At 47.3% G+C, this 25353-nt stretch overlaps 1 protein-coding gene across 1 annotated transcript in view; it reads right to left on the bottom strand.

Moving 5' to 3' along the window:
* LOC119970879 (carbonic anhydrase 5B, mitochondrial-like) overlaps positions 1–25353 on the bottom strand; it is a gene marked incomplete at its 5' end in the record, with an annotated part of 63343 nt that overhangs the window by 27002 nt on the left and 10988 nt on the right. The window contains 2 exons of the mRNA XM_038805987.1: positions 3852–3964; positions 7775–7780. Of these exons, the coding sequence (XP_038661915.1) occupies positions 3852–3964; positions 7775–7780 (119 nt within the window). The remainder of the gene's footprint in view (positions 1–3851; positions 3965–7774; positions 7781–25353) is intronic.

Genomic DNA, 25353 nt, shown 5'->3' with positions numbered 1-25353 from the left:
GAAGAGAGGGCCCAACGTCCGCTCTGGCGCTTGGAGGTGGGGCTGCTGGCAGATGAGGAGGTGGCCGAGAGGGTTCGGGGGTGTATCGAGAGATACCTCGAGGCCAATGATAACGGAGAGGTTCGGGTGGGGACGGTCTGGGAGGCATTGAAGGCGGTGATGAGGGGGAATTGATCTCCATCTGAACCCGTTAGGGAGAGGGGGGAGCAGAGGGAGAGGGAGAGACTGATAGGGGAGATGGTGTGGGTGGATAGGAGATATGCGGAGGCTCAAGAGGAGGGATTGCTGGGGGAGAGGCGGAGCCTTCAGGCCAGATTCGACCTACTGACGACCAGAAAGGCGGAAGCTCAGTGGAGGAAAGCACAGGCGGCGGTGTATGAATACGGGGAGAAGGCGAGCAGGATGCTGGCGCACCAGCTCCGGAAGCGAACGCGGCCAGGGAGATTGGGGGAGTGATGGATAGAGCTGGGAAGGTGGTACGGAGGGGGGTAGATATCAATGGGGTCTTCAGAGACTTCTATGGGGAACTGTACCGGTCGGAACCCCCGGTGGAGGGGGGTGGAATGGGGCGTTTCTTGGACAAGTTGCGATTCCCGAGGGTGGAAGAGGAGCAGGTGGAGGGACTAGGGGCGCCGATCGAGCTGGAGGAGGTGGTCAAAGGGATAGGGAGCATGCATTCGGGGAAGGCGTCGGGGAAGGCGCCGGGGTCCGGACGGGTTTCCGGCTGAATCTATAAAAAGTATTTGGACCTGTTGGGCCCCTGTTGGTCCGGACCTTTAACGAGGCAAGGGAGGGGGGGGGAGCTCTGCCCCCAACTATGTCACGGGCGCTGATTTCCTTGATCCTGAAGCGGGACAAGGACCCTCTGCAGTGCGGGTCATATAGGCTGATTCGCTGCTAAACGCCGACGCTAAGCTGCTGGCAAAGATCCTGGCCACTAGAATAGAGGATTGCATGCCCGAGGTCATTCATGAGGACCCAGACGGGGTTGTGAAGGGAAGGCAGTTGAATGCGAACGTGCGAAGGCTCCTCAATGTCATTATGATGCCGGCCATGGAAGGGGAGGCGGAGATAGTGGTGGCATTGGATGCGGAGAGAAGGCCTTTGATAGGGTTGAGTGGGAGTATTTGTGGGAGGTGCTGGAGAGGTTTGGGTTTGGGGAGGGGTTTATCCGGTGGATGAGGATGCTCTACGAGGCCCCGATGGCGAGTGTAGCCACAAATAGGAGGATGGTCGGAGTACTTTTCGGCTGTACTGGGGGACGAGACAGGGGTGACCCCTGTCCCCCTTGCTCTTCGCGTTGGCGATGAGCCCCTTGGCCATGGCATTGAGGGAGTCAGGGAACTGGAGGGGCCTGGTGCGGGGTGGGGAGGAGCATCAGGTGTTGCTGTATGCGGACGACCTGTGCTGTATGTGGCGGACCCGGTGGGGGGGGGATGCCGGAGGTGATGAGGATTCTTAGTGAATTCGGGGGTTTCTCTGGCTATAAGTTGAAACTGGGCAAGAGTGAGTTGTTTGTGGTGCATCCGGGGGATCAAGAGGAGGGGATTGGTAGGCTCCCGCTGAAGCAGGCAGGGAAGAGCTTCAGGTACCTAGGGGTCCAGGTGGCTGGGAGTTGGGGGGCCCTGCACAAGCTCAACCTCACATGGTTGGTGGAGCAGATGGAGGAGGAGTTGAAGAGGTGGGATATGTTACCGCTGTCACTGGCGGGGAGGGTGCAGTCCGTTAAGATGACGGTGCTCCCGAGGTTTTTTGTTCCTGTTCCAGTGCCTCCCCATCCTTATCCCGAAGGCCTTTTTTAGGAGGGTCAACAGGAGTATCACAGGATTTGTGTGGGCGCATGGGACTCCGAGGGTGAGAAGAGTGTTCCTGGAACGGGGCAGGGATAGGGGGGGCTGGCGTTGCCCAACCTCTGTGGATACTATTGGGCTGCCAACGCAGCGATGGTGCGTAAGAGTGTAATGGACTGGGAAGGGGCAGCATGGAAGAGGATGGAGGTGGCGTCCTGTGTGGACACGAGCCTGGAGGGCTGGTAACGGCACCGTTGCCGCTCCCTCCAACGAGGTATACCACGAGCCCGGTGGTGGCGGCTACCCTCAAAATTTGGGGGCACTGGAGACGACATAGAGGAGAAGTGGGGGGCTCGATGGAGGCCTCGATCGGGGGAAACCATCGGTTTGTCCCAGGGAGCATTGATGGCAGATTTCTGGGCTGGCACAGGGCAGGGGTTAGGAGGTTGAGGGGACCTGTTTGTGGAGGGGAGGTTCGCGAGCTTGGGGGAGTTAGAGGGGAAGTTTGGGCTCCCCCCGGGGAACATGTTTAGGTACATGCAGGTGAGGGCGTTTGCCAGGCAGCAGGTGAAGGGGTTCCCCTTGCTGCCCCCACGAGACGTGCGGGATCGGTTGCTCTCGGGGGTGTGGGTTGGAGGAGGGAGGATTTCGGACATATACCGGGTAATGCAGGAGGTAGACGAGGCCTCGGTGGAGGAACTGAAGGGTAATGGGAAGAGGAACTGGGTGAGGGGATTGAGGAGGGACGTGGGCGGATGCCCTGGAGAGAAGGTGAATTCCTCCTCTTCCTGTGCGAGGCTTAGCCTCATACAGTTCAAGGTGCTGCATAGGGCCCACATGACTGGACGAGGATGAGTAGGTTTTTTCGGGGGCGAGGACAGGTGTGCTAGGTGCTCGGGGAGCCCAGCGAACCACGCCCATACGTTTTGGGTGTGCCCAGCGCTAGGGGAGTTTTGGAAGGGGGTAGCAAGGACGGTGTCGAGGGTGGTGGGATCCAGGCTGGGGACTCGCAATTTTTGGGGTTGCAGTGGAGCCGGGAGTGAGGAGGCGAAAGAGGCCGGGGTGTTCTGGCCTTTGCGTCCCTAGTAGCCCGGCGGATGATCTTGCTCCAATGGAAGGATGCGAGGTCCCCAAGCGTGGAGGCCTGGATCAATGATATAGCGGGGTTCATTAATTGGAGAAGGTGAAATTTGCCCAGAGGGGATCAATACAAGGGTTCTTTCGGCGGTGGCAGCCTTCCCTGGACTTCCTGGCGAACGGCAGGGAAATAGGCCGGCAGCAGCAGCAGGAACCCGGCGGGCGGGGGGGGGGGGGGGGGGGGGGGGGTTTGGATTGGTGGGAGGGAGAACTGTGTACATGGTTTGTGGGATGTGGTGGGTGTTATCTCTTTCCCCTTTGTTGTTTGATGTTCTTTTGGTTTTTTTTATTTTGTTTGTAGTTGCTCTTGAAGTTGGGTGGGTATTGTTCTTGGGGTGATTACCGTGGTGTTTTGTTAATAGAGTTGAGGTGTTATATTTTGTAAAAATTTCATAAAATTTTATTGTTTTTTAAATGTAGGCCCAGACCAGATAAGGATAGATTTTCTTCCCTAAAGGAGGTTGGTGAACCATGTGGGTCTTTACAACAATTGAGAATGGTTTCATTGTCATCATTAGACTTTTAATGCTATATTATTAATTGAATTGAAATCTCACCATCTGTTGTGGTGGCATTCGAACCCGGGTCCCTAGGGAATTACTCTGGATTGTTAGTTCAACAACAATATCGACAAACCACCACCTCCTGCTTCAGATCTAAATTCTGCAATTGTCCCAACAGTTATTAACTTCAACCTCTGTCATATCCTATGGCAATAGCCTTTCTGGGTTACCTACATTATGCAGTAACAGTACGGAGGAATCTGCACTCTTGTTTGTGCTGCTGTTTGGATCTTGGGCACCATTAAGGAGGGGAAGCACTATATTAACCAAATTCCCAGTTCAACTTTCCTGAATATTCTGGGCTATTTTGTGTTTTGGAAACAGAATTTTAAGAATCAAATGCAGAACTAAATCACCATACCTCTGCTGGGTACACCCGATTGTTGACAGTGTGCTCTGATCCACGGTCACATTTTGAACCCCAATGGAAATGAAATTGCTTCAATCGGTATTGGTTCTGCAATGGTCCAACTGCTAATAACTACAGGTGAAACAGAAGAAAATTTCAGTTAGGTTTATATTATAGGCTGGAGGAATGCCAGTGGTTGGTGGATGAGATTTCGGAAGTGGATGGGAAGTATGCGGAGGATTCCACGCCTGAGTTGTCAGCAGGAAGGAGCTGCAGACAAAGTTTGATGTTTTGTCCACGGGGAAAGCGGTATGCCAGATGAGGCAGGCAAACAGGACAGTGTGTGAGAATGGGGAAAAGGACAGTCGTTTGTTGGCGGGCCGTTCAGATGGCAGGCAGCCTCCCAGGAGGATGTTCAGGCTCAGGGGTCGGCGCTGGAGCAGGTGAATAGGGTATTTGAACACTTCTGTAAGAAATTATATAGATCACATTTTTAGAGGGATTGGAGTGTCCCAAGCGAGGGGAGGAGGGCAGGGCCGGGTTGAAGGAGCCACTAGGGATTGAGGAGGTGTGGACTGCGGTTGGCAAAATGCAGACGGGGAAGGCTCCAGGGCCCGAATGGGTTCACGGTGGAATTTTAGAAGATGTTTCGAGACAAGTTGGCACCATTGCTGGTGTAGATGTTCGAGGAAGTGGTACAGAGGGGATGCTTCCAGTGATGAAGGCACAGGAGTCTATTTCGCTTTTGTTAAAGATAGGTAAGACCCAGTGGAGTGTGGGTCACATCGGTCAATATCCCTGTTAAATGTGGACACAAAGATACTTGCCAAGGAGTGCCTCCCGCAAGTGGTTGGTGGGGACCAGGCTGGGTTTGTAAAGGGGAGGCGATTAGCATTGAATATGCGGTGCCTGTTGAATGTGGTTCTGTCCCCACAGAAGGGGAGGAATAGGAGGTTATAATGGCAGTGGACGTGTAAAAGATATTTGACAGGGTCGAGTGGAGCTATTTGTTTGCGGTGCAGGAGCCGTTTGGGATAGGGCCAACGTTTGTGGCATAGGTCCGAAGGCAAGCATTCGTACGAACGAGGTGAGTTTGGGTTATTTCTGGCTACAGAAGGCTATGAAGCTGCTGTGTCCCTATTCACCCTCTTGTTTGCATTGGCGATAGAGCCCATGGCCATTGCGCTGAGGGGCTCAGATAGGTGGAGGGGTATAGTGGGAAGGGGAGCTGGAGCATAGGGTTTCCTTGCACGCTGATGACCTTCTTTTGTACATATCAGACTTGGTTCCTGCGGTGGCGGACATTATGGGGCTGCAAAAGCGGTTTGGGGCTTTTTAGGGTTACAACTAAGTTTGGAGAAGAATGAGTTACTTTTCAGTTTCCCTGCGGGAAAGGCGACTAACTTGGCCCCGGGGGGGGGGGGGGGGGGGGGGGGGGGGGTTTGCCCATTTTGGGTGGTGGTCACCCATTTCAGGTATTTGGGGGTGCAGGTGGCTTGGGATTGAGACTAGCTCCGTAGACTAAACTTCATTAGCCTGGTGAGTTGGGTGAAGACAGACGTGCAGGGGTGGGATAGCCTCCCCCTGTTGCTGTGAAAATGTATATTTTGCTACAGTTTCTATTTTTATTCGCATCACCCAGTCTCCGTGCCAGTCATTTTTCGTGGCAATGGAGTGGTTGATCGTGTAATTTATTTGGACTAGGAAGGTCACCAGGATTTGTAAAACGGTGCTTCTGAGGGGGCAACAGTTGGGGGGGGGGGCTTGGCCTTACTGAATCTTATGTATTACTACTGTGCAGCGAATGCCACAAAATAGTGCGGAGTTGGTGTAGGGAGCCAGAAGCAGTAACGGTGAGGATAGGGACAGGCTTGTGTAGGGGTAGGGCTATGGGGGTTGGCTATGGCACCGCTTCCGTTCATGCCAGAGAAGTGCTCGAGTCGCCTGGTGGTGGTGGCGACGTTGAAGATATGGGTGCAATTTTCAACAACATTTTAAATTAGGGGCGGCATCGAAATTGATGCCGGTCGGACAGAATCGCTTGTTTGAAGCGGCTAGATTGGATGCAAGGTTTCGGGACTGGGAATAGAAGTGGGTGGTTACACTAAAGGATCGATTCCTGGGAGTACGATTTGCAAGTTTGGAGATGTTGAGGGAGAAGTTTGGGATCCCGCAGACTGAGGCTTTTAGGTATAGGCAGGTGTGGGATTTTGTCAGGAAGACTTCCCTGACGTTTCCGGTGATACCTGGAGAGGATGCTGTCGGTGATGGGGTTGGAGGGAGGAGTCACCTCGACTATTTATGGAAGGATTATGAGGAGGATGCAGTGTCTTTGGAGGGGGTGAAGACATCGTGGGAGGAGGAATTGGGAGGGTGCTTGGAGGGGTTATGCTGCGAGGTGTTGCGGCAGGTGAATGTGGCGACCTCTTTGTGAGGCTAGGCTGATATAGTTGACATGGTGCATTGGGTGCATCTGAAGAGGTCAAGATTGAATCGGTTGTTTGACGATGTTTTCAAGTGCTGTGGGAGGGAGACATCAAACCACATACATATGTTTTGGTCATGCCTGAAGTTGAGGTAGTTCTGTAACTCCTTCTAATAATAATGTTTATTGTCACAAGTAGGCTTACATTAATATAGCAATGAAGTTACTGTGAAAAGCCCCTAGTCGCCACATTCCGGCGCCTGTTCGAGTACAGAGGGAGAATTCAGAATGTCCAAATTACCTAACAGCACGTCTTACAGGACTTGTGGGAGGAAACCGGAGCACCCGGAGGAAACCCACGCAGACACAGGGAGAACGTGCAGACTCCGCACAGTGACCCAAGCCAGGTATTGAACCTGAACCCTGTTGCTGTGAAGCAACAGTGCTAACCACTGTGCTACTGCAATGCCATTCTTCAGCACCATGTCAGTGATCTTGCAAATGGATTTGGGTCCAGTCCCCGGGGGCCCTATTCGGGGTGCCGGACTTGCCGGAGCTGCAGTCAGGGGTGTGGGCAGACGTTTTAGCCTTTGCCTCGCTGGTGGCTACGAGGTGGGTCCTGTTGAGGTGGAGGTCAGCTTCTCCACCCTGTGCTCCAGTGTGGTTGGGGGATTTGATGGAGTTTCTGTTGGAGAAAATTAAGTTCAATTTGAGAGTGAATGTGGAAGGGTTTCATAAGAGATGGTGTCTGTATATTTCTCAGTTTAAGGAACTGGCCTCTTGTCAGTTGCTGGAGGAGGGGTGTTTAGTTTCTGGTTTATGGGTGTTGGTTGGTGGGAGGGGAGGCGTTTTTTGTATTGTTTGCCTTAGGTTATGTATAAACTGTTGAAAATTGAATTAAAATATTGTTTTAAAAAGGTTTCTATTGTAGGCTATATTGCTACAGTCAATTTTAAAGTAAACATGAACTAAAACCATATGCATATTGAATTAATATATCATATTCTTATATATAGCCTATGTTTATTGATGGATATTTCTCTGTGGAGTTGCTCAGGGGTAATCTGAGACTCAGTGCACAGATGCCCGAAAAGAAAGAGACAAAATCCATGGACATTGGTCTCTATGGGAGCAGCGTATCTCACTTTTCATATTGTTTCCGATTGCCACTCAAGAATCGGCATAGTAACAATCAGAACTTACGTACACACACATTCTTTATTTTCTCCACCATTGTTGCTCCACCAAACTTGAAATGAGAAACAAACAACTGAAAGGGGTGGCAGGTGGCACAGTGGTTAGCACTGCTGCCTACGGAGTTGAAGACCTGGGTTTGAATGCCGGCCATGGGTCACTGTCCATGTGAAGTTTGCACATTCTCCCCGTGTCTGTGTGGGTTTCACCCCTACAACCCAAAGATGTGCAGGTTAGGTGGATTGGCCACCCTGAACTGCCTCTTAATTGGACAAAAAAAAAATTGGGTCAATTAAATTTAAGAAGAAAAACAAACAAACAACTGAACGAGCTAACCAAAGAGAAAATGCTGGAAAATCTCAGCAGGTTTGGCAGCATCTGCAGGGAGAGAGCTAACGTTTAGAGTCCAGATGACCCTTTGGTTTCAGATTCCAGCATCCGCAGTAATTTGCATTTATCAACTGAATAAACAATTCACTTATAATATGAAGTACAATCTTGTAATGCAAGCTGATGTTACAAAATCACTCAAAAAGTAGAGATTTCACTTGATTTTGGAATGTTAAAGACAGGCTGGTGCATTCTTAAAGACTACCATCTCAAATCTGCCACAAAAATAAAACTGCGCCTTAATTGTCTTCCCAAAAATCTACCATATTATTTCAAGAATGCCTTCTCAAACCTGCTTTGTCACATTTAAATTGAAATAAAAAAATTTGGTTAGTCTTTCTCTTCTTCCACATGCCAGAATTAAATATCTTGTTATTACATCAATAACAAAAAGAGAAGCTGCAAAATGTCCCTGACTCTAAAACTAGAGTCTACTTCTATTTCTATTTTTATTCATATAGGGGCTAGTTGAATACATATAGCTAATAAGCAGAATATTAAAAGTGTCTTGACTGTGGGAACCCAGTCCTTTTCTCATAGAATGAATTAACCATTGTATTCAGTACTGAGAATGGATTGTTCTCTGTGTAATCAACTAATCAATTCTAGTTAGGTCTCTGCCAAGCTATGAAACATGGCAAAGTGTGAGAAAACATATCCAGTATTTTTCCTAAGACTGTGCACGCAGATACCAAGCTAGTTTTGATTGGCACCAGTCAATCTTAAGTAATGTCCAATGTTTGATTAACAAGTTATCCTCAAAGTAACAGACTTTCATTTGAACAAACCAGGAGGTCTCATCTGAGAATAAGAAGCCAATGATCGGAAATGAGGAGTCAAACCAGAAATCAGAATTCCCTTAAAAGTAGGACTTCATGGTTGAGGTCCTTTGTTCCTGAATTCTTGAATCAACTATCTACTTCTTTGTGTTTAGTGATTTATTTTGTGCTTATAATAGAAAATACAGCACAGAACAGGCCCTTCGGCCCACAATGTTGTGCCGAACCTTTGTCCTAGATTAATCATAGATTATCATAGTATCTACAATGCAGAAGGAGGCCACCCGGCCCACCGAGCCCGCACCGGCCCCTGAAAGAGCACTCCACCCAAGGCCAACACTTCCACCCCATCCCCACAACCCAGTAACCCCACCCAACACTAAGGGCAATTTAGGACACCAAGGGCACTCTATCATGGCCAATCCACCTAATCTGCACACCTTTGTGGGAGGAAACCGGAGCACCCGGAGGAAATCCACGCACACATGGGGAGGATGTGCAGATTACGCACAGACAGTGACCCAAGCCGGAATTGAACCTGGGACCCTGGAGCTGTGAATCGATTGTGCTATCCACAATGCTACCGTGCTGCCCTTAATAACAAATTAATCTACACTCCATCATTCTACCGTAATCCATGTACCTATCCAATAGCCGCTTGAAGGTCCCTAATGTTTCCAACTCAACTACTTCCATAGGCTGTGCATTCCATGCCCCCACTACTCTCTGGGTAAAGAACCTACCTCTGACATCCCCCTATATCTTCCACCATTCACCTTAAATTTATGACCCCTTGTAATGGTTTGTTCCACCCGGGGAAAAAGTATCTGACTGTCTAGTCTATCTATTCCCCTGATCATCTTATAAACCTCTATCAAGTCGCCCCTCATCCTTCTCCATTCTAATGAGAAAAGGCCTAGCACCCTCAACCTTTCCTCGTAAGACCTACTCTCCATTCCAGGCAACATCCTGGTAAATCTCCGTTGCACCTTTTCCAAAGCTTTCACATCCTTCCTAAAATGAGGCGACCAGAATTGTACACAGTACTCCAAATGTGGCCGTACCAAGGTTTTGTACAGCTGAATCATCACCTCACGGCTTTTAAATTCAATCCCTCTGCTAATGAACGCCAGCACACCATAGGCCTTCTTCACAGCTCTATCTACTCGAGTGGCAACTTTCAAATATCTATAAACATAGACCCCAAGGTCTCTCTGCTTCTCCACATTGTCAAGAACCCTACCGTTAACCCTGTATTCCGCATTCATATTTGTCCTTCCAAAATGGACAACCTCACACTTTTCAGGGTTAAATTCCATCTGTCACTTCTCAGCCCAGCTCTGCATCCTATCTATGTCACTTTGCAGCCGACAACAGCCCTCCTCACTATCCACAACTCCACCAATCTTCGTATCGTCTGCAAATTTACTGACCTCCCTTCAACTCCCTCATCCAAGTCATTAATAAAAATCAGAAACAGCAGAGGATCCAGAACTGATCCCTGCGGTACGCCACTGGTAACTGGGCTCCAGGCTGAATATTTGCCATCCACCACCACTCTCTGACTTCTATTGGTTAGCCAGTTCGTTATCCAACTGGCCAAATTTCCCAATATCCCATGCCTCCTTACTTTCTGCATAAGCCTACCATGGGGAACCTTATCAAATGCCTTACTAAAATCCAATACTTTCATCCACATGCTTGGTCACATCCTCAAAGAATTCAATAAGACTTGTAAGGCAAGACCTACCCCTCACAAATCCGTGCTGACTATCCCTAATCAAGCAAAGTCTTTCCAGATGTTCAGAAATCCTATCCCTCAGTACCCTTTCCATTACTTTGCCTACCACCGAAGTAAGACTAACTGGCCTGTAATTCCCAGGGTTATCCCTATTCCCTTTTTTGAACAGGGGCCAACATTCGCCACTCTCCAATCCCCTGGTACCACCCCTGTTGACAGTGAGGACGAAAAGATCATTGCCAACGGCTCTGCAATTTCATCTCTTGCTTCCCATAGAATCCTTGGATATATCCCGTCAGGCCCGGGGAACTTGTCTATCCTCAAGTTTTTCAAAACACCCAACACATCTTCCTTCCTAACAAGTATATCCTCGAGCTTACCAGTCTGTTTCACGCTGTCCTCTCCAACAATATGGCCCCTCTCATTTGTAAATACTGAAGAAAAGTACTCATTCAAGACCTCTCCTATCTCTTCAGACTCAATACACAATCTCCCGCTACTGTCCTTGATCGGACCTGCCCTCGCTCTAGTCATTCTCATATTTCTCACATATTGAGGAAGTGAACAAACAAATATGATGGACAGTAGGACCCTGAGGGTAATGTGCTCACAGACAGAGAACAAAGGGATGAGCACAGCATGGCTAGGAAGGGAGAGGGGAGCTTTGCCTCGTGGGGAGAATAGTGAAAAGGATGCAGGGTAAAAAGGGGCCCAGGATAAGTGAGCCAATTAGGATATATGACCAGGTCAGGAGGTGTGTAAAATGAACAATGGGAAGTTTGTATGCGAATCTTGATGTAATTTGAAGTATATCTCCAGTGTTCCTTTGTTTTGAGGTTCTCTTTATCCAGGGCTCTGCAGAAGACAGTGTGTGTGTCCTGAGGTCCTATGGATTGAGTCAGCCTTGCAAGTTAGTTATTATTAAATGATATGATACCTGCAAATCCATCTCAGATTTTATTGAATCTGGACTGACAGCAAAATAATCAGGGATTAACAATATGTGTAGAAGGCCGTGGGGTTTTCCTTGATCCTACCCGCCAAAGATTTTTCATGCCCTCTCTTAGCTCTCCTAATCCCTTTCTTCAGTTCCCTCCTGGCTAACTTATACCTCTCCAGCACCCAGTCTGAACCTTGTTTCCTCAGTCTTACATAAGTCTCCTTCTTCCTCTTAACAAGACACTCAACCTCTCTTGTCAACCATGGTTCCCTCACTCGACCATCTCTTCCCTGCCTGACAGGGACATACATATCAAAGACACGCAGTACCTGTTCCTTGAACAAGTTCCACATTTCAATTGTGTCCTTCCCTGACAGCCTATGTTCCCTACTTATGCACTTCAATTCTTGTCTGACAGCATCGTATTTACCCTTCCCCCAATTGTAAACCTTGCCCTGTTGCACGCACCTATCCCTCTCCATTACTAAAGTGAAAGTCACAGAATTGTGATCACTATCTCCAAAATGCTCCCCCACTAACAAATCTATCACTTGCCCTGGTTCATTACAAGTACCAAATCCAATATGGCCTCCCCTCTGGTCGGACAATCTACACACTGTGTTAGAAATGCTTCCTGGACACATTGCACAAACACTACCCCATCCAAACTATTTGATCTAAAGAGTTTCCACTCAATGTTTGGGAAGTTGAAGTCACCCGTGACTACTACCCTGTGACTTCTGCACCTTTCGAAAATCTGTTTCCCAATCTGTTCCTCCAAATCCCTGCTGCTATTGGGGGGCCTATAGAAAACTCCCAACAAGGTGACTGCTCCTTTCCTATTTCTGACTTCAACCCATACTACCTCAGTCGGCAGATCCTCCTCGAACTGCCTTTCTGCAGCTGTTACACTATCTCTAATTAACAATGCCACCCCCTCCCCCCCCCCCCCCCCCCCCCCCACCTCTTTTACCACCCTCCCTAATCTTATTGAAACATCTATAACCAGGGACCTCCAACAACCATTACTGCCCCTCTTCTATCCAAGTTTCCGTGATGGCCACCACATCGTAGTCCCAAGTACCGATCCATGCCTTAAGTTCAACCATCTTATTCCTGATGCTTCTCGTGTTGAAGTATACACACTTCAACCCATCTCCGTGCCTGCAAGTACTCTCCATTGTCAGTATTCCCTTCACCACTGCCTCACTACACGCTTTGGCATCCTGAATATCGGCTACCTTAGTTGCTGGACGACAAATCCGGTTCCCATTCCCCTGCCAAATTAGTTTAAACCCTCCCGAAGAGTACTAGAAAACCTCCCTCCCAGGATATTGGTGCCCCTCTGGTTCAGATGCAACCCGTCCTGCTTGTACAGGTCCCACCTTCCCCAGAATGCGCTCCAATTATCCAAATACCTGAAGCCCTCCCTCCTACACCATTCTTGCAGCCACGTGTTCAACTGCACTCTCTCCCTATTCCTCGCCTCGCTATCACGTGGCACCGGCAACAAACCAGAAATGACAACTCTGTCTGTCCTGGCTTTTAACTTCCAGCCTAACTCCCTAAACTCGTTTATTACCTCCACACCCCTTTTCTTGCCTACGTCGTTAGTACCAATGTGCACCACGACTTCTGGCTGCTCACCCTACCCCTTCAGGATCCTGAAGACACAATCCAAGACATCCCTGGCACCCGGGAGGCAACATACCATCCGGGAGTCTCATCGCGACCACAGAATCTCCTATCTATGCCCCTAACCATTGAATCTCCTGTTACTATTGCTTTTCTATACTCCCCCCTTCCCTTCTTAGCCCCAGAGCCAGACTCAGTGCCAGAGGCCTGGCCGCTAGGGCTTTCCCTGGTAGGTCACCCCCCCCCCCCCAAAACAGCGTCCAAAACTGTATACTTGTTTTGAAGGGGAACAGCCACGAGGGATCCCTGCACTGTCTGCCTGTTCGTTTTCTTCCTCTGACTGTAACCTAGCTACTCTTGTCCTGTACCTTGGGTGTGGTTACCTCCCTGTCACTCTTCTTGATAACCCCCTCTGCCTCCCGGATGATCCGAAGTTCATCCAGCTCCAGTTCCCTAACACGGTCTCTGAGGAGCTGGAGTTGGGTGCACCTCCCACAGGAATAGTCAGCGGGGACACCGGTGGTATCCCTCACCACCCACATCCTACAGGAGGAGCATGCAACTGCCTTAGCCTCCATCCCCTCTTACCTTACAGAATATAGCTGCCCTGTGGACCAACTGGACCTCCGCCCTCCGACTCTGCTCCCAGTCAGCTGCACTCTCTGTAAACTCCTGGCTCCCTTCTCGCTCTTTGCGGAAATTAAATGAAAGAAGCACCTTGCTCCCTCCTCACCTAACTCCCTCAGGCACCAAACTCTCACTATAACACTCAAATGCACCAAATTCAGCACTCCCTCAGTCCAACTCTCACTATAGCACTCTAATGCACCAAATTCAGCACTCCCCCAGTCATCATACTCTCACTATAGCACTCAAATGCACCAAATTCAGCACTACCTCAGTCACCAAACTCTCACTATAGCACTCAAATGCACCAAATTCAGCACTCCCTCAGTCACCAAACTCTCACTATAGCACTCAAATGCACCAAATACAGCACTCCCTCAGTCACCAAACTCTCACTATAGCACTCAAATGCACCAAATTCAGCACTCCCTCAGTCACTAAACTCTCACTATAGCACTCAAATGCACCAAATTCAGCACTCCCCCAGTCATCATACTCTCACTATAGCACTCAAATGCACCAAATTCAGCACTCCCCCAGTCATCATACTCTCACTATAGCACTCAAATGCACCAAATTCAGCACTCCCTCAGTCACCACACTCTCACTATAGCACTCAAATGCACCAAAGGCAGCACTCCCTCAGTCAAACTCTCACTATAGCACTCAAATGCACCAAATTCAGCACTCCCCCAGTCATCATACTCTCACTATAGCACTCAAATGCACCAAATTCAGCACTCCCCCAGTCATCATACTCTCACTATAGCACTCAAATGCACCAAATTCAGCACTCCCTCAGTCAAACTCTCACTATAGCACTCAAATGCACCAAATTCAGCACTCCCCCAGTCATCATACTCTCACTATAGCACTCAAATGCACCAAATTCAGCACTCCCTCAGTCACCAAACTCTCACTATAGCACTCAAATGCACCAAATACAGCACTCCCTCAGTCACCAAACTCTCACTATAGCACTCAAATGCACCAAATACAGCACTCCCTCAGTCACCAAACTTTCACTATAGCACACAAATGCACCAAATTCAGCACTCCCTCAGTCAAACTCTCACTACAGCACTCAAATGCACCAAATTCAGCACTCTCCCAGTCATCATACTCTCACTATAGCACTCAAATGCACCAAATTCAGCACTCCCCCAGTCATCATACTCTCACTATAGCACTCAAATGCACCAAATTCAGCACTCCCTCAGTCAAACTCTCACTATAGCACTCAAATGCACCAAATTCAGCACTCCCCCAGTCATCATACTCTCACTATAGCACTCAAATGCACCAAATTCAGCACTCCCTCAGTCACCAAACTCTCACTATAGCACTCAAATGCACCAAATACAGCACTCCCTCAGTCACCAAACTCTCACTATAGCACTCAAATGCACCAAATACAGCACTCCCTCAGTCACCAAACTTTCACTATAGCACTCAAATGCACCAAATTCAGCACTCCCTCAGTCAAACTCTCACTATAGCACTCAAATGCACCAAATTCAGCACTCCCCCAGTCATCATACTCTCACTATAGCATTCAAATGCACCAAATTCAGCACTCCCGCAGTCAAACTCTAACTATAGCACTCAAATGCACCAAATTCAGCACTCCCTCAGTCACCACACTCTCACTATAGCACTCAAATGCACCAAATGCAGCACTCCCTCAGTCAAACTCTCACTATAGCACTCAAATGCACCAAATACAGCACTCCCTCAGTCATCATACTCTCACTATAGCACTCAAATGCACCAAATTCAGCACTCCCCCAGTCATCATACTCTCACTATAGCACTCAAATGCACCAAATTCAGCACTCCCTCAGTCAAACTCTCACTATAGCACTCAAATGCACCAAATTCAGCACTCCCCCAGTCATCATACTCGCACTATAGCACTCAAATGCACCAAATTCAGCACTCCCTCAGTCACCAAACTCTCACTATAGCACTCAAATGCACCAAATACAGCACTCCCTCAGTCACCAAACTCTCACTATAGCACTCAAATGCACCAAATACAGCACTCCCTCAGTCACCAAACTTTCACTATAGCACTCAAATGCACCAAATTCAGCACTCCCTCAGTCAAACTCTCACTATAGCACTCAAATGCACCAAATTCAGCACTCCCCCAGTCATCATACTCTCACTATAGCACTCAAATGCACCAAATTCAGCACTCCCCCAGTCATCATACTCTCACTATAGCACTCAAATGCACCAAATTCAGCACTCCCTCAGTCAAACTCTCACTATAGCACTCAAATGCACCAAATTCAGCACTCCCCCAGTCATCATACTCTCACTATAGCACTCAAATGCACCAAATTCAGCACTCCCTCAGTCACCAAACTCTCACTATAGCACTCAAATGCACCAAATACAGCACTCCCTCAGTCACCAAACTCTCACTATAGCACTCAAATGCACCAAATACAGCACTCCCTCAGTCACCAAACTTTCACTATAGCACTCAAATGCACCAAATTCAGCACTCCCTCAGTCAAACTCTCACTATAGCACTCAAATGCACCAAATTCAGCACTCCCCCAGTCATCATACTCTCACTATAGCATTCAAATGCACCAAATTCAGCACTCCCTCAGTCAAACTCACTATAGCACTCAAATGCACCAAATTCATCACTCCCCCAGTCATCATACTCTCACTATAGCACTCAAATGCACCAAATTCAGCACTCCCTCAGTCACCAAACTCTCACTATAGCACTCAAATGCACCAAATACAGCACTCCCTCAGTCACCAAACTCTCACTATAGCACTCAAATGCACCAAATTCAGCACTCCCCCAGTTATCATACTCTCACTATAGCACTCAAATGCACCAAATTCAGCACTCCCTCAGTCACCAAACTCTCACTATAGCACTCAAATGCACCAAATACAGCACTCCCTCAGTCACCAAACTCTCACTATAGCACTCAAATGCACCAAATTCAGCACTCCCCCAGTCATCATACTCTCACTATAGCACTCAAATGCACCAAATGCAGCACTCAGTGCAGTCAAAGTCTGCACTGTTGCTGGATCACTTTTATACAGTGACTCTAGCTTCTGAAAACTGGCCTACTCCAATTAGCTAATTAGCAAGCTCCAGCTGCAAGTACCTACAAGTAGAACCTTTGTTTAAAGCTGATTGAAAATTCAGCTTCTTCTAAACCAAACAGCAACTTTTAAGTTAATTAACTAAATAAAAGAAAGACCAGGCTTTAGATACAAATGAACCGTTATACTCCTTCAGTCAACAAACTCCCACTATAGCACCCAAATGCACCAAATTCAGCACTCAGTGCTTATGCTTTTGCCATTTGCTTGATTTTGTTCGGTATTGTTATTTTGTTTGTAAGTTTTATTCAGTTCTTATTCAAGTGTAGTGAGTAATTAACAGTCATATTTTTGACACCTCCACCAATCGGACCACCAAATGTAGCAAGCTGCCCACTTGGTGGAAGATTGGGGTTGGGAGTTGTGAAAGTGGGCCTTCCCTGTAAACATGATTCATTGACCACCACCATCCACTTTAAAGAACCAGGGCAAAATCTTCTGTTTTGGAGTCAAAATCGGGTGGTGGGGAGGAAGGCTGATGTGATTCCTGCTGACTGCACAGCATGGCTAAACATAAGCCAGCGTTCAGCACATTCATTATGTATTCACAAATCTTGTGGTGGGATGGGCAGCAAATTACTCACTTCACCATTACCTCAAGGGGTCAAATATCCTGACGCCATATTTAAACGGCATCCGGATAGCCATTCACTCAATGCTGGCCAGAGGATCTGCATTACTCTACAGTCCTTGTGACTGCAACACATACTATAGAAGTTGGCAGATGTAAGTAACCACATCACTGGACATATGAAGATGCATCCAGCATTGCCCTTCGCTCATTTCTAGATAACACCACCACCTGCGATACATCTACAGTCAAGCCAATGTGCGCCATTGCAGTGCACTGAGCCACCAGCATCGTGGCCTTCTTGAGACCTTGCAACCTGTTGTTTCTATGCCCTTATTCCTCCTGGTCCTCTTTCAAACTGCAATGAGCCCTCCTTCTCCTCATCTGGATGACAGCCATTATTAAGGCAGGCTTGTCTGCAGCCTGCATCTTTTATGCCTCAGTAGATCTGTGAACCAATTGAAATGATAAATTTAGTGAGTACATCCTTCACAGGTTTCACTCCATCTCAAAGCCAGCAAGCCAGTGCTAGACCCTTCACGTGGGCTCCGTCTCGACCATAAGGAATGGAAACGGGAAGAGGGAGTTCAGCCCCTCGAGCCTGTTCTGCCATTCAATAGGATCATTGCAGATTGACATTTCTCAGGTGCACTTTCCTGCCCTTCCACCGTAACCTTTGATTCCTTTACTGATCAAGAATCTATCTATATTAGCCTTAAATATACAAAAGGACTCTGCCTCCATAGCTCTCTGTGGTATGGAGTTCTAAAGACTCACAACCCACTGAGAAGAAATTTCATCTCACCTCAAGTCTTAAATTGTGTTTTGGGCCAGGGTTGAGAAAACTCCAAAGTATATCATGTCGTTCACCTGACCTACAACTGTTTATTTACGATAAGCACAAGGGCTTGCCTTTCAGGTATTAATCAACAGAGGCCTTAAGCACTTTAAATCAAAAACAAAGTTTATTCTACAAATTTAGTTAACATTTTTGTAACCACACAGAATAAGCATTTTCATCAACTACCGACATAAATACCCCACACAGCTACAGTACCCACAATAAATTTCCTTCTCAAGCTGTTCCAATTTAATAACAAGATCCCATAAACCAGAAAACTCTTTTCAAAGGTGTAGCCCAGCACACAAGAGCGGTATCACACTCTTGTTTCCTTTTCAAAGAGCAGGTTTGAATTCCTTCCAGAAAGCAAATATTTATTTTCAAGTTATCAAGTAATCTGGAAACAGTTTTTAAACTGAAGGTAGAGAGAGACACTCCAAGATACTTGCCTATCTGAATACAGCAGCCAAATGTGAAAACAAAAGCAAAAAAACTCAGAGCCACCAAAACAATCCCAAACCAAAACAAAAGTAAAACTCACAGCCCAGCTCCACCCACACAATGACAACATTGAAGCCATGTGATAAAACAAAACATTTCTTATATGGAAATTCCCATGACAATTGACACCCCTTCATTCTGAGGCTGTGGCCCTGGTTCTAGACCAGGGGTGGGCAAACTACGGCCCGCGGGCCGCATGCGGCCCGCCAAAGGTATTTCTGCGGCCCACCAAGTCATTAAAAAAAAATTTAAAAAATAAAAAAATAAAAAATTTTTTTTTTTTTTTTTTTAAATAAATTTTTTTTTTTAAGGTTAATGGGGGGGGGGGGGGGCTGTTGGGTTACTTACTGGTATTGGGTGGATACGTTGACTTGAGTAGGGTGATCATTGCTCGGCACAACGTCGAGGGCCGAAGGGCCTGTTTTGTGCTGTACTGTTCTATGTTCTATATGAGGCGCCCAGAATCATAACCGGGTGAAGTAATTATTTTACTTAATATACTATGCGGCCCTTTGTGAATTTCTGAATGTGGCCCTTGCACGGAAAAGTTTGCCCACCCCTGTTCTAGACTTTCTCGTGAGGGTAAACATCCTCTCAGCATTTACCCTGTCAGCATTTGACAGGGTGATCCTATGTTTTTAAATTAGATCACCTCTCAGTCTTCTAAATTCCAATAAGTAGAGACCTGACCTGTTTAACCTTTGCTCATAAGAGAATGCCTCCATTCCAGGGATCATCCTCTTGCACCTTCTCTGAACCAACTCCAATGAAATAATATTTTTACTTAAATAAGGGGACCTAAACTACCCATAGTGCTCCAGATGTAGTCTCACCAGTTCCTTGTACAATTACAGCAAGATTTCTTCCTACTCTTAGACCATAAGACATAGAAGCAGAATTAGGCCACTCGGCCCATCGAGTCTGCTCTGCCATTCAATCATGGCTGATATTTTTCGTCCCCATTCCCCTGCCGTCTCTCCATAACCTCTTATCAATCAAGAACTTATCTATCTATGTCTTAAAGACACTCAGTGATTTGGCCTCCACAGCCTTCTCCAGCAAAGAGTGCAACAGATTCACCACCTGCTGGGTGAAGAAATTACTCCTCATCTCTCTTTTACAGGATCGTTCCTATAATCTAAGATTGTGTACTCTGCTTCTAGTTTTTCCTACAAGTGGAAACATCCTCTCCACATCCATTCTATCCAGGCCTCGAAGTATCCTGTAAGTTTTAATAAGAACCCCCCCTTATCCTTCTAAACTCCATCGAGTACAGACCCAGAGTCCTCAACCGTTCCTCATACGACAAGCTATTCATTCCAGGGATCATTCTTGTGAACCTCCTCTGGACCCTTTCCAAAGCCAGAACATCTTTCCTTAGATACGGGGCCAAAAACTGCTTACAATACTCCAAATGAGGTCTGCCTCAGAAGTACATCCCTGGTCGTGTATTCTAGCCCTCTCAACATGAATGCTAACATTGCATTTGTCTTCCAAACTGCCGACTGAACCTGCACGTTAACCTGAAGAGAAGCATGAACAAGGACTCCCAAGTCCCTTAGTGCTTCTGATTTCCTCAGCATTTCCCCATTTAGAAAATAGTCTATGCTCCTTCCAAAGTACATGACCTCACATTTTTCCACATTGTATTCCATCTGCCACTTCATTGCCACTCTCTTAGCCTGTCCAAATCCTTCTGCAGCCCCTTGCTTCCTCAATATTACCTGGCCCTCTACAGATCTTTGTATCATCTGCAAACTTACCAACAGCGCCTTCAGTTCCTTTCTTCCAAATCATTAATGTATATTGTGAAAAGTTGTGGTCTCAGCAAAGACCCCTAAGGCACACCACTAGTCACCAGCTGCCATCCTGAAAAAGACCTCTTTATCCCCACTCTCTGCCTTTTGTCAGTCAGTCAATCCTCTATCCATGCCAGGATCTTACCCTTAACACCATGGGCTCTTAACTTATTTAACAATCTCCTATGTGGCACCTTGTCAAAGGCCTTTTGGAAATCTAAATAAATCACGTCCACTGGTTCTCCTTTGGCTAACTTCCTTGTTATCTCCTCAAAGAACGCTAACAGATTTGTCAGACATGACCTCCCTTTGACAAAGCCGTGCTGACTCAGTCCTATTTTATCATACACTTCCAAGTACTCCGCGATCTCATCTTTAATAATGAATTCTAAAATCTTACCAATGATTGAAGTCAGGCTAACCGGCCTATAATTGCCCGTCTTCTGCTTCCTTTCCTTCTTAAATAGTGGTGTTACATTAGCCATTTTCCAGTCCTCTGGGACCCTTTCAACCTCCAGTGATTCCTTGAAAGATCACCACCAATGCCTCCACAATTTCCTCAGCTATCTCATTTAGAACTCATGGGTGTAGTCCATCGGGTCCAGGTGACTTATCCACCTTCAGACCTTTCAGTTTTCCCAGAACCTTCTCCTTAGTGATGGCCACTAGACTCACCTCTGCCCCCTGATTCTCTTGGAGCTCTGGCATCCCACTGGTGTTTTCTACTGTGAAGACTGATGCAAAGTAACTATTCAGTTTGTCTGCTATTTCTTTTTTCCTATAATTACTTCTCCAGACATGTATTTCTGTGGTCCAATGTCTGTTTTGCCTCTCTCTTACCTTTTGTATATTGAAAAATACTCTTCATATCTTATTTCATATTATTAGCTAGCTTGCACTTGTATTTCATCTTATCTCCCCTTATTGCTTTTTTAGTTGTCCTCTGCTCACTTTTAAAGGCTTCCCAATCCTCTGGCTTCTCACTAATCCTCGCCACTTTCTATGCTTTTGCTTTCATGCGGTCCTCGACTTCCCTTGTCAACCATGGATGCCTTGACCTCCCCTCAGCCTGTTTCCTCCTCCTTGGGATGAATTTCTGCTGTGCCTCCCAAATAACCTCCCAAAACACCTGCCATTGCTGTTCTATTGTCTTCCCTGCTAAGCTCCTTTTCCAATCAACTCTGGCCAGCTCCTTCCTCATGCCTTTGTAGTTACCCTTATTTAACTGTAATACCATTACATCTGATTCCAGCTTTTCCCTCTCAAACTGCAGGCTAAATTTTATCATATTGTGGTCGCTGACCCCTCAGGGTTCCGTTACCTGAAGATTCCTATTCAAGTCTGCCTCATTAGACATCACCAAATCCAGAATTGCCCATTCCCTAGTGAGCTCCACCACAAGCTGCTCCAAAAAAAACATCTCTTAAACAATCCACAAATTCCTTTTCTTAGGATCCACTACCAATCTGATTTTCCCAGTCCATCTACATATTCAAGACCCCATGATTGTTGTGATATTGCCTTTTTTACATGCTTTCTCTATCTCCTTATTTATTTTCTGCCCCACATCCTGACTCCTGCTAGGGGCCTTTACATAACTTCCAGCAGGGTCTTTTTACCTTTTTGATTCATCAACCCTACCCACAGAGATTCTATGCCTTCTGATCCTATATCGCTCCTTGCTATCGATTTAACTTCATTCCTTACTAACAATGCAACCCCGCCCCCTTTGCCCATTTGCCTGTCCTTTCGATATGACATAAATCCTTGTATATTTAGATCCTGGCCCGGATCCTCTAGTAGCCACGTCCCTGTGATGCCCACAACATCATACCGGCCAATTTCAATGTGCTCATTTACTTTGTTCCGTATATTGCACGCATTAAGGTACAATACCCTAGTCCTGCATTGACCATCTCCCTTTTAACACTTGTCAGCTTTTTTTGCTCTGCCTGAGGGTGATGTTCTCTTATTTTGGTTCTCTATTTCAACATCAGTTATGACACCTTCTAAGCTAACACTCTGGTTCCCACCCCCCTGCCATACTAGTTTAAATCTCCCCAGTGACTCGAGCAATTTTTCCAGCCAGGATATTGGTGCCCTCCAGTTTAGATGCAACCCGTCCTTCTTGTACAGGTCTCACCTGCCCCGGAAGAAAAGCCAATGGTCCAGAAATTGGAAGCCCTCTCGCCTACATCACTGGTTTAGCCACGTGTTTCGCTGCACTATCCTCCTATTTCTAGCCTCACTGGCATCTAGCACAGGGAGTAATTCTGAGATTACAACCTGAGAGGTCCTGATTATTAGCTTACTGCCTAACTCCCTGAACTCCTTCTGTAGGACCTTGTCGCTCATCCTGCCTATGCTGTTTGTACCTGTGTGTACTACAACCTCTAACTGTTTACCCTCCCCCTTCAGGATCTCCTGTGTTCATTCATACATTCTTATACATCAACTCCTTGAAATAGGGCCAACATTCAATTAGTGTTCATGATTACCTGCTTCAGCTGTTCTCTAGCGTTCTATGTTTCATAGAATTATAGAATTTACAGTGCAGAAGGAGGCCATTCGGCCTATCGAGTCCGCACCGGCCCCTGGAAAAAGCACCCTACTTAACCCCACACCCCACTCTATCCCCGTAACCCAGTAACGCCAGCCATCCCCTTTGGACATTTAAGGGCAATTTATCATGGCCAATCCACCGAACCTGCACATCTTTGAACTGTGGGAGGAAACCAGAACACCAAGGAGAAACCCATGCAGGCATGGGGAGAATGTGCAGATTCCACACCAGACAGTGACCCAAGCCAGGAATCAAACCCAGCTCCCTGACGCTGCGAAGCAACAGTGCTAGTGACCCCCAAGTCCCTTTGTGTTGCAGCTCCATTTAAATAATAGTGTTCTTTTGTTCTACCTTCTAAAATGAAAAATGTCACATTTTCCCACATTATACTCCATTTGCCGAATTTTTGCCCACTTAACCAACCTATCGATATCTCTTTGCAAACTGCTGGTATCCCTCACAACTTGCCTTTCCACCTATTTTTGTGTCATCTGCAAATTTGCATACAGTACATTTGTCTCCTTCCTCTAAGTCACTAATATGAATTGTAAATGGTTGCGGTCCCACCACTGATGCCTGTGGAACCCCACTGGTTACAGGTCACCAACCTGAAAATAAGCCCCATATCCCCAGTTGTTGTTTCCTGCCTATTGAACAATTTTCTATCCATGCCAATATACTACATCCAGCACCTTAGGCTCTTATCTTATGAATTAACCTTTTGTGAGGTACCTTGTCAAACATCTGGAAGTCCAAAAACAACACATCAACTGGTTCCCCTCTATGCACTCTGGTTGAGACTTCCTCAAAAAACGCAAATGAATTAGTGAGACCTGGGGTGGGATTCTCCCCTACCCGACGGGGCGGGGGGTCCCGGCGTAGTGGAGTGGCACCTACCACTCCGGCATCGGCCCTCCCCAAAGGTGCGGAGAATGGGGCCAAGCCCTCACATTGAGGGGCTAGGCCCGTACCAGAGCGGTTGACACCACACCGACTGGCGCCCCAACCGGCCCCAGCGGCCTTTGACATCTGCCGCCCGGCGCCGGGGCTGGCCGAAAGGCCTTCGCCGGTTCGCACATGCGCCGGGGGATTCTCTTCCGCCTCCGCCATGGTGGAGGCGGCAGAAGAAAAAGAGTGCCCCCACAGCACTGGCCCGTCCGCCGATCGGTGGGCCCCAATCGCGGGCCTGGCCACCGTGGGGGCACCCCCCGGGATCCGATCGCCCCGCGCCCCCCCCCCAAGACCCCGGGGGCCCGCTCGCGCCGCCGATCCCGCCGCCACCAGAGGTGGTTCAAACCACGGTGGCAGGAGAGGCCTCCCAGCGGCGGGACTTCGGCCCATCGTGGGCCGGAGAATCGCCGCAGGGGGCTCGCCGATCGGCGGGTGGTGTTTCCCGCCCCCGCCAATTCCCGGGTGGCGGAGAATTTCTGCCACATCGGGGGCGGGATTTTCGGCGGCCCCGGGCGATTCTCCGACCCTGCGGGGGGGTCGGAGAATTTCGCCCCAGATTTCCCATTCATGAGGCCATGTTGACTCTGCTTGATTAGATTATGATTTTCCAAACATGCTGCTATTACTTCCTTAATAATTGATGCCAACATTTTTCCAACAATAGATGTTAGGCTAATCGGCCTACAATTACCCAGTTTTTGCCTCCCTCCCATTTGAATAGGGGTGTCATATTGGCACCCAATCCTTTGGTACCTGTCCAGAATCCAAGGATTTTGGAAAAGTACAAGTAATGCATAAGCTACCTCTGTAGCTACTTATTTGGCTGGTTTAGCTCAGTGGGCTAGACAGCTGATTTGTAATGCAGAACAAGGCCAGCAGTACAGGTTCAATTCCTGTACCAGCTGAGAATTTTGAATTCTCCCTCTGTGTACCCGAACAGGCGCCAGAATGTGACGACTAGGGGCTTTTCAGAGTAACTTCAAAGTAGTTTTAATGTAAGTCTACTTGTGACAATAAAAAGATTATTATTATTATTTTAGGATCCTAGGATGCATGCCATCAAGGCAAGGAAACAAATCTGACTTTATCCCCAATAGTTTGCCTAATATTACTTCTCTACTGATGGTATTTATTTCCTCCCTGCTCGCTTTTGCTCCTTGAATATTTAATATTTTTGGAAGTTTCTTCTACTGTGAAGACTGCCGCAAAATATTTATGTAACTTTACTGCCATTTTTTTGGTTCCCTATTATTTTTTCTCCAGTCTCATTCTCAAAGGGGCTTATGTTCACTTTGGTCTCTCTCTTTCTTTTCATATATTTAAAGGTCTTGCTGTCCATTTTTACATTACTTGCTAGTGTACCCTCATATTTTGTCTTCTCCTTCTTTAATTTTTTGGTTATCTTGTGTT

Source organism: Scyliorhinus canicula, chromosome 9 (assembly GCF_902713615.1).
Source record: "Scyliorhinus canicula chromosome 9, sScyCan1.1, whole genome shotgun sequence".
Taxonomy (NCBI): domain Eukaryota; kingdom Metazoa; phylum Chordata; class Chondrichthyes; order Carcharhiniformes; family Scyliorhinidae; genus Scyliorhinus; species Scyliorhinus canicula.
Note: the sequence above shows the minus strand (reverse complement) of the source record. Positions and strands in the feature narration are given on the sequence as shown.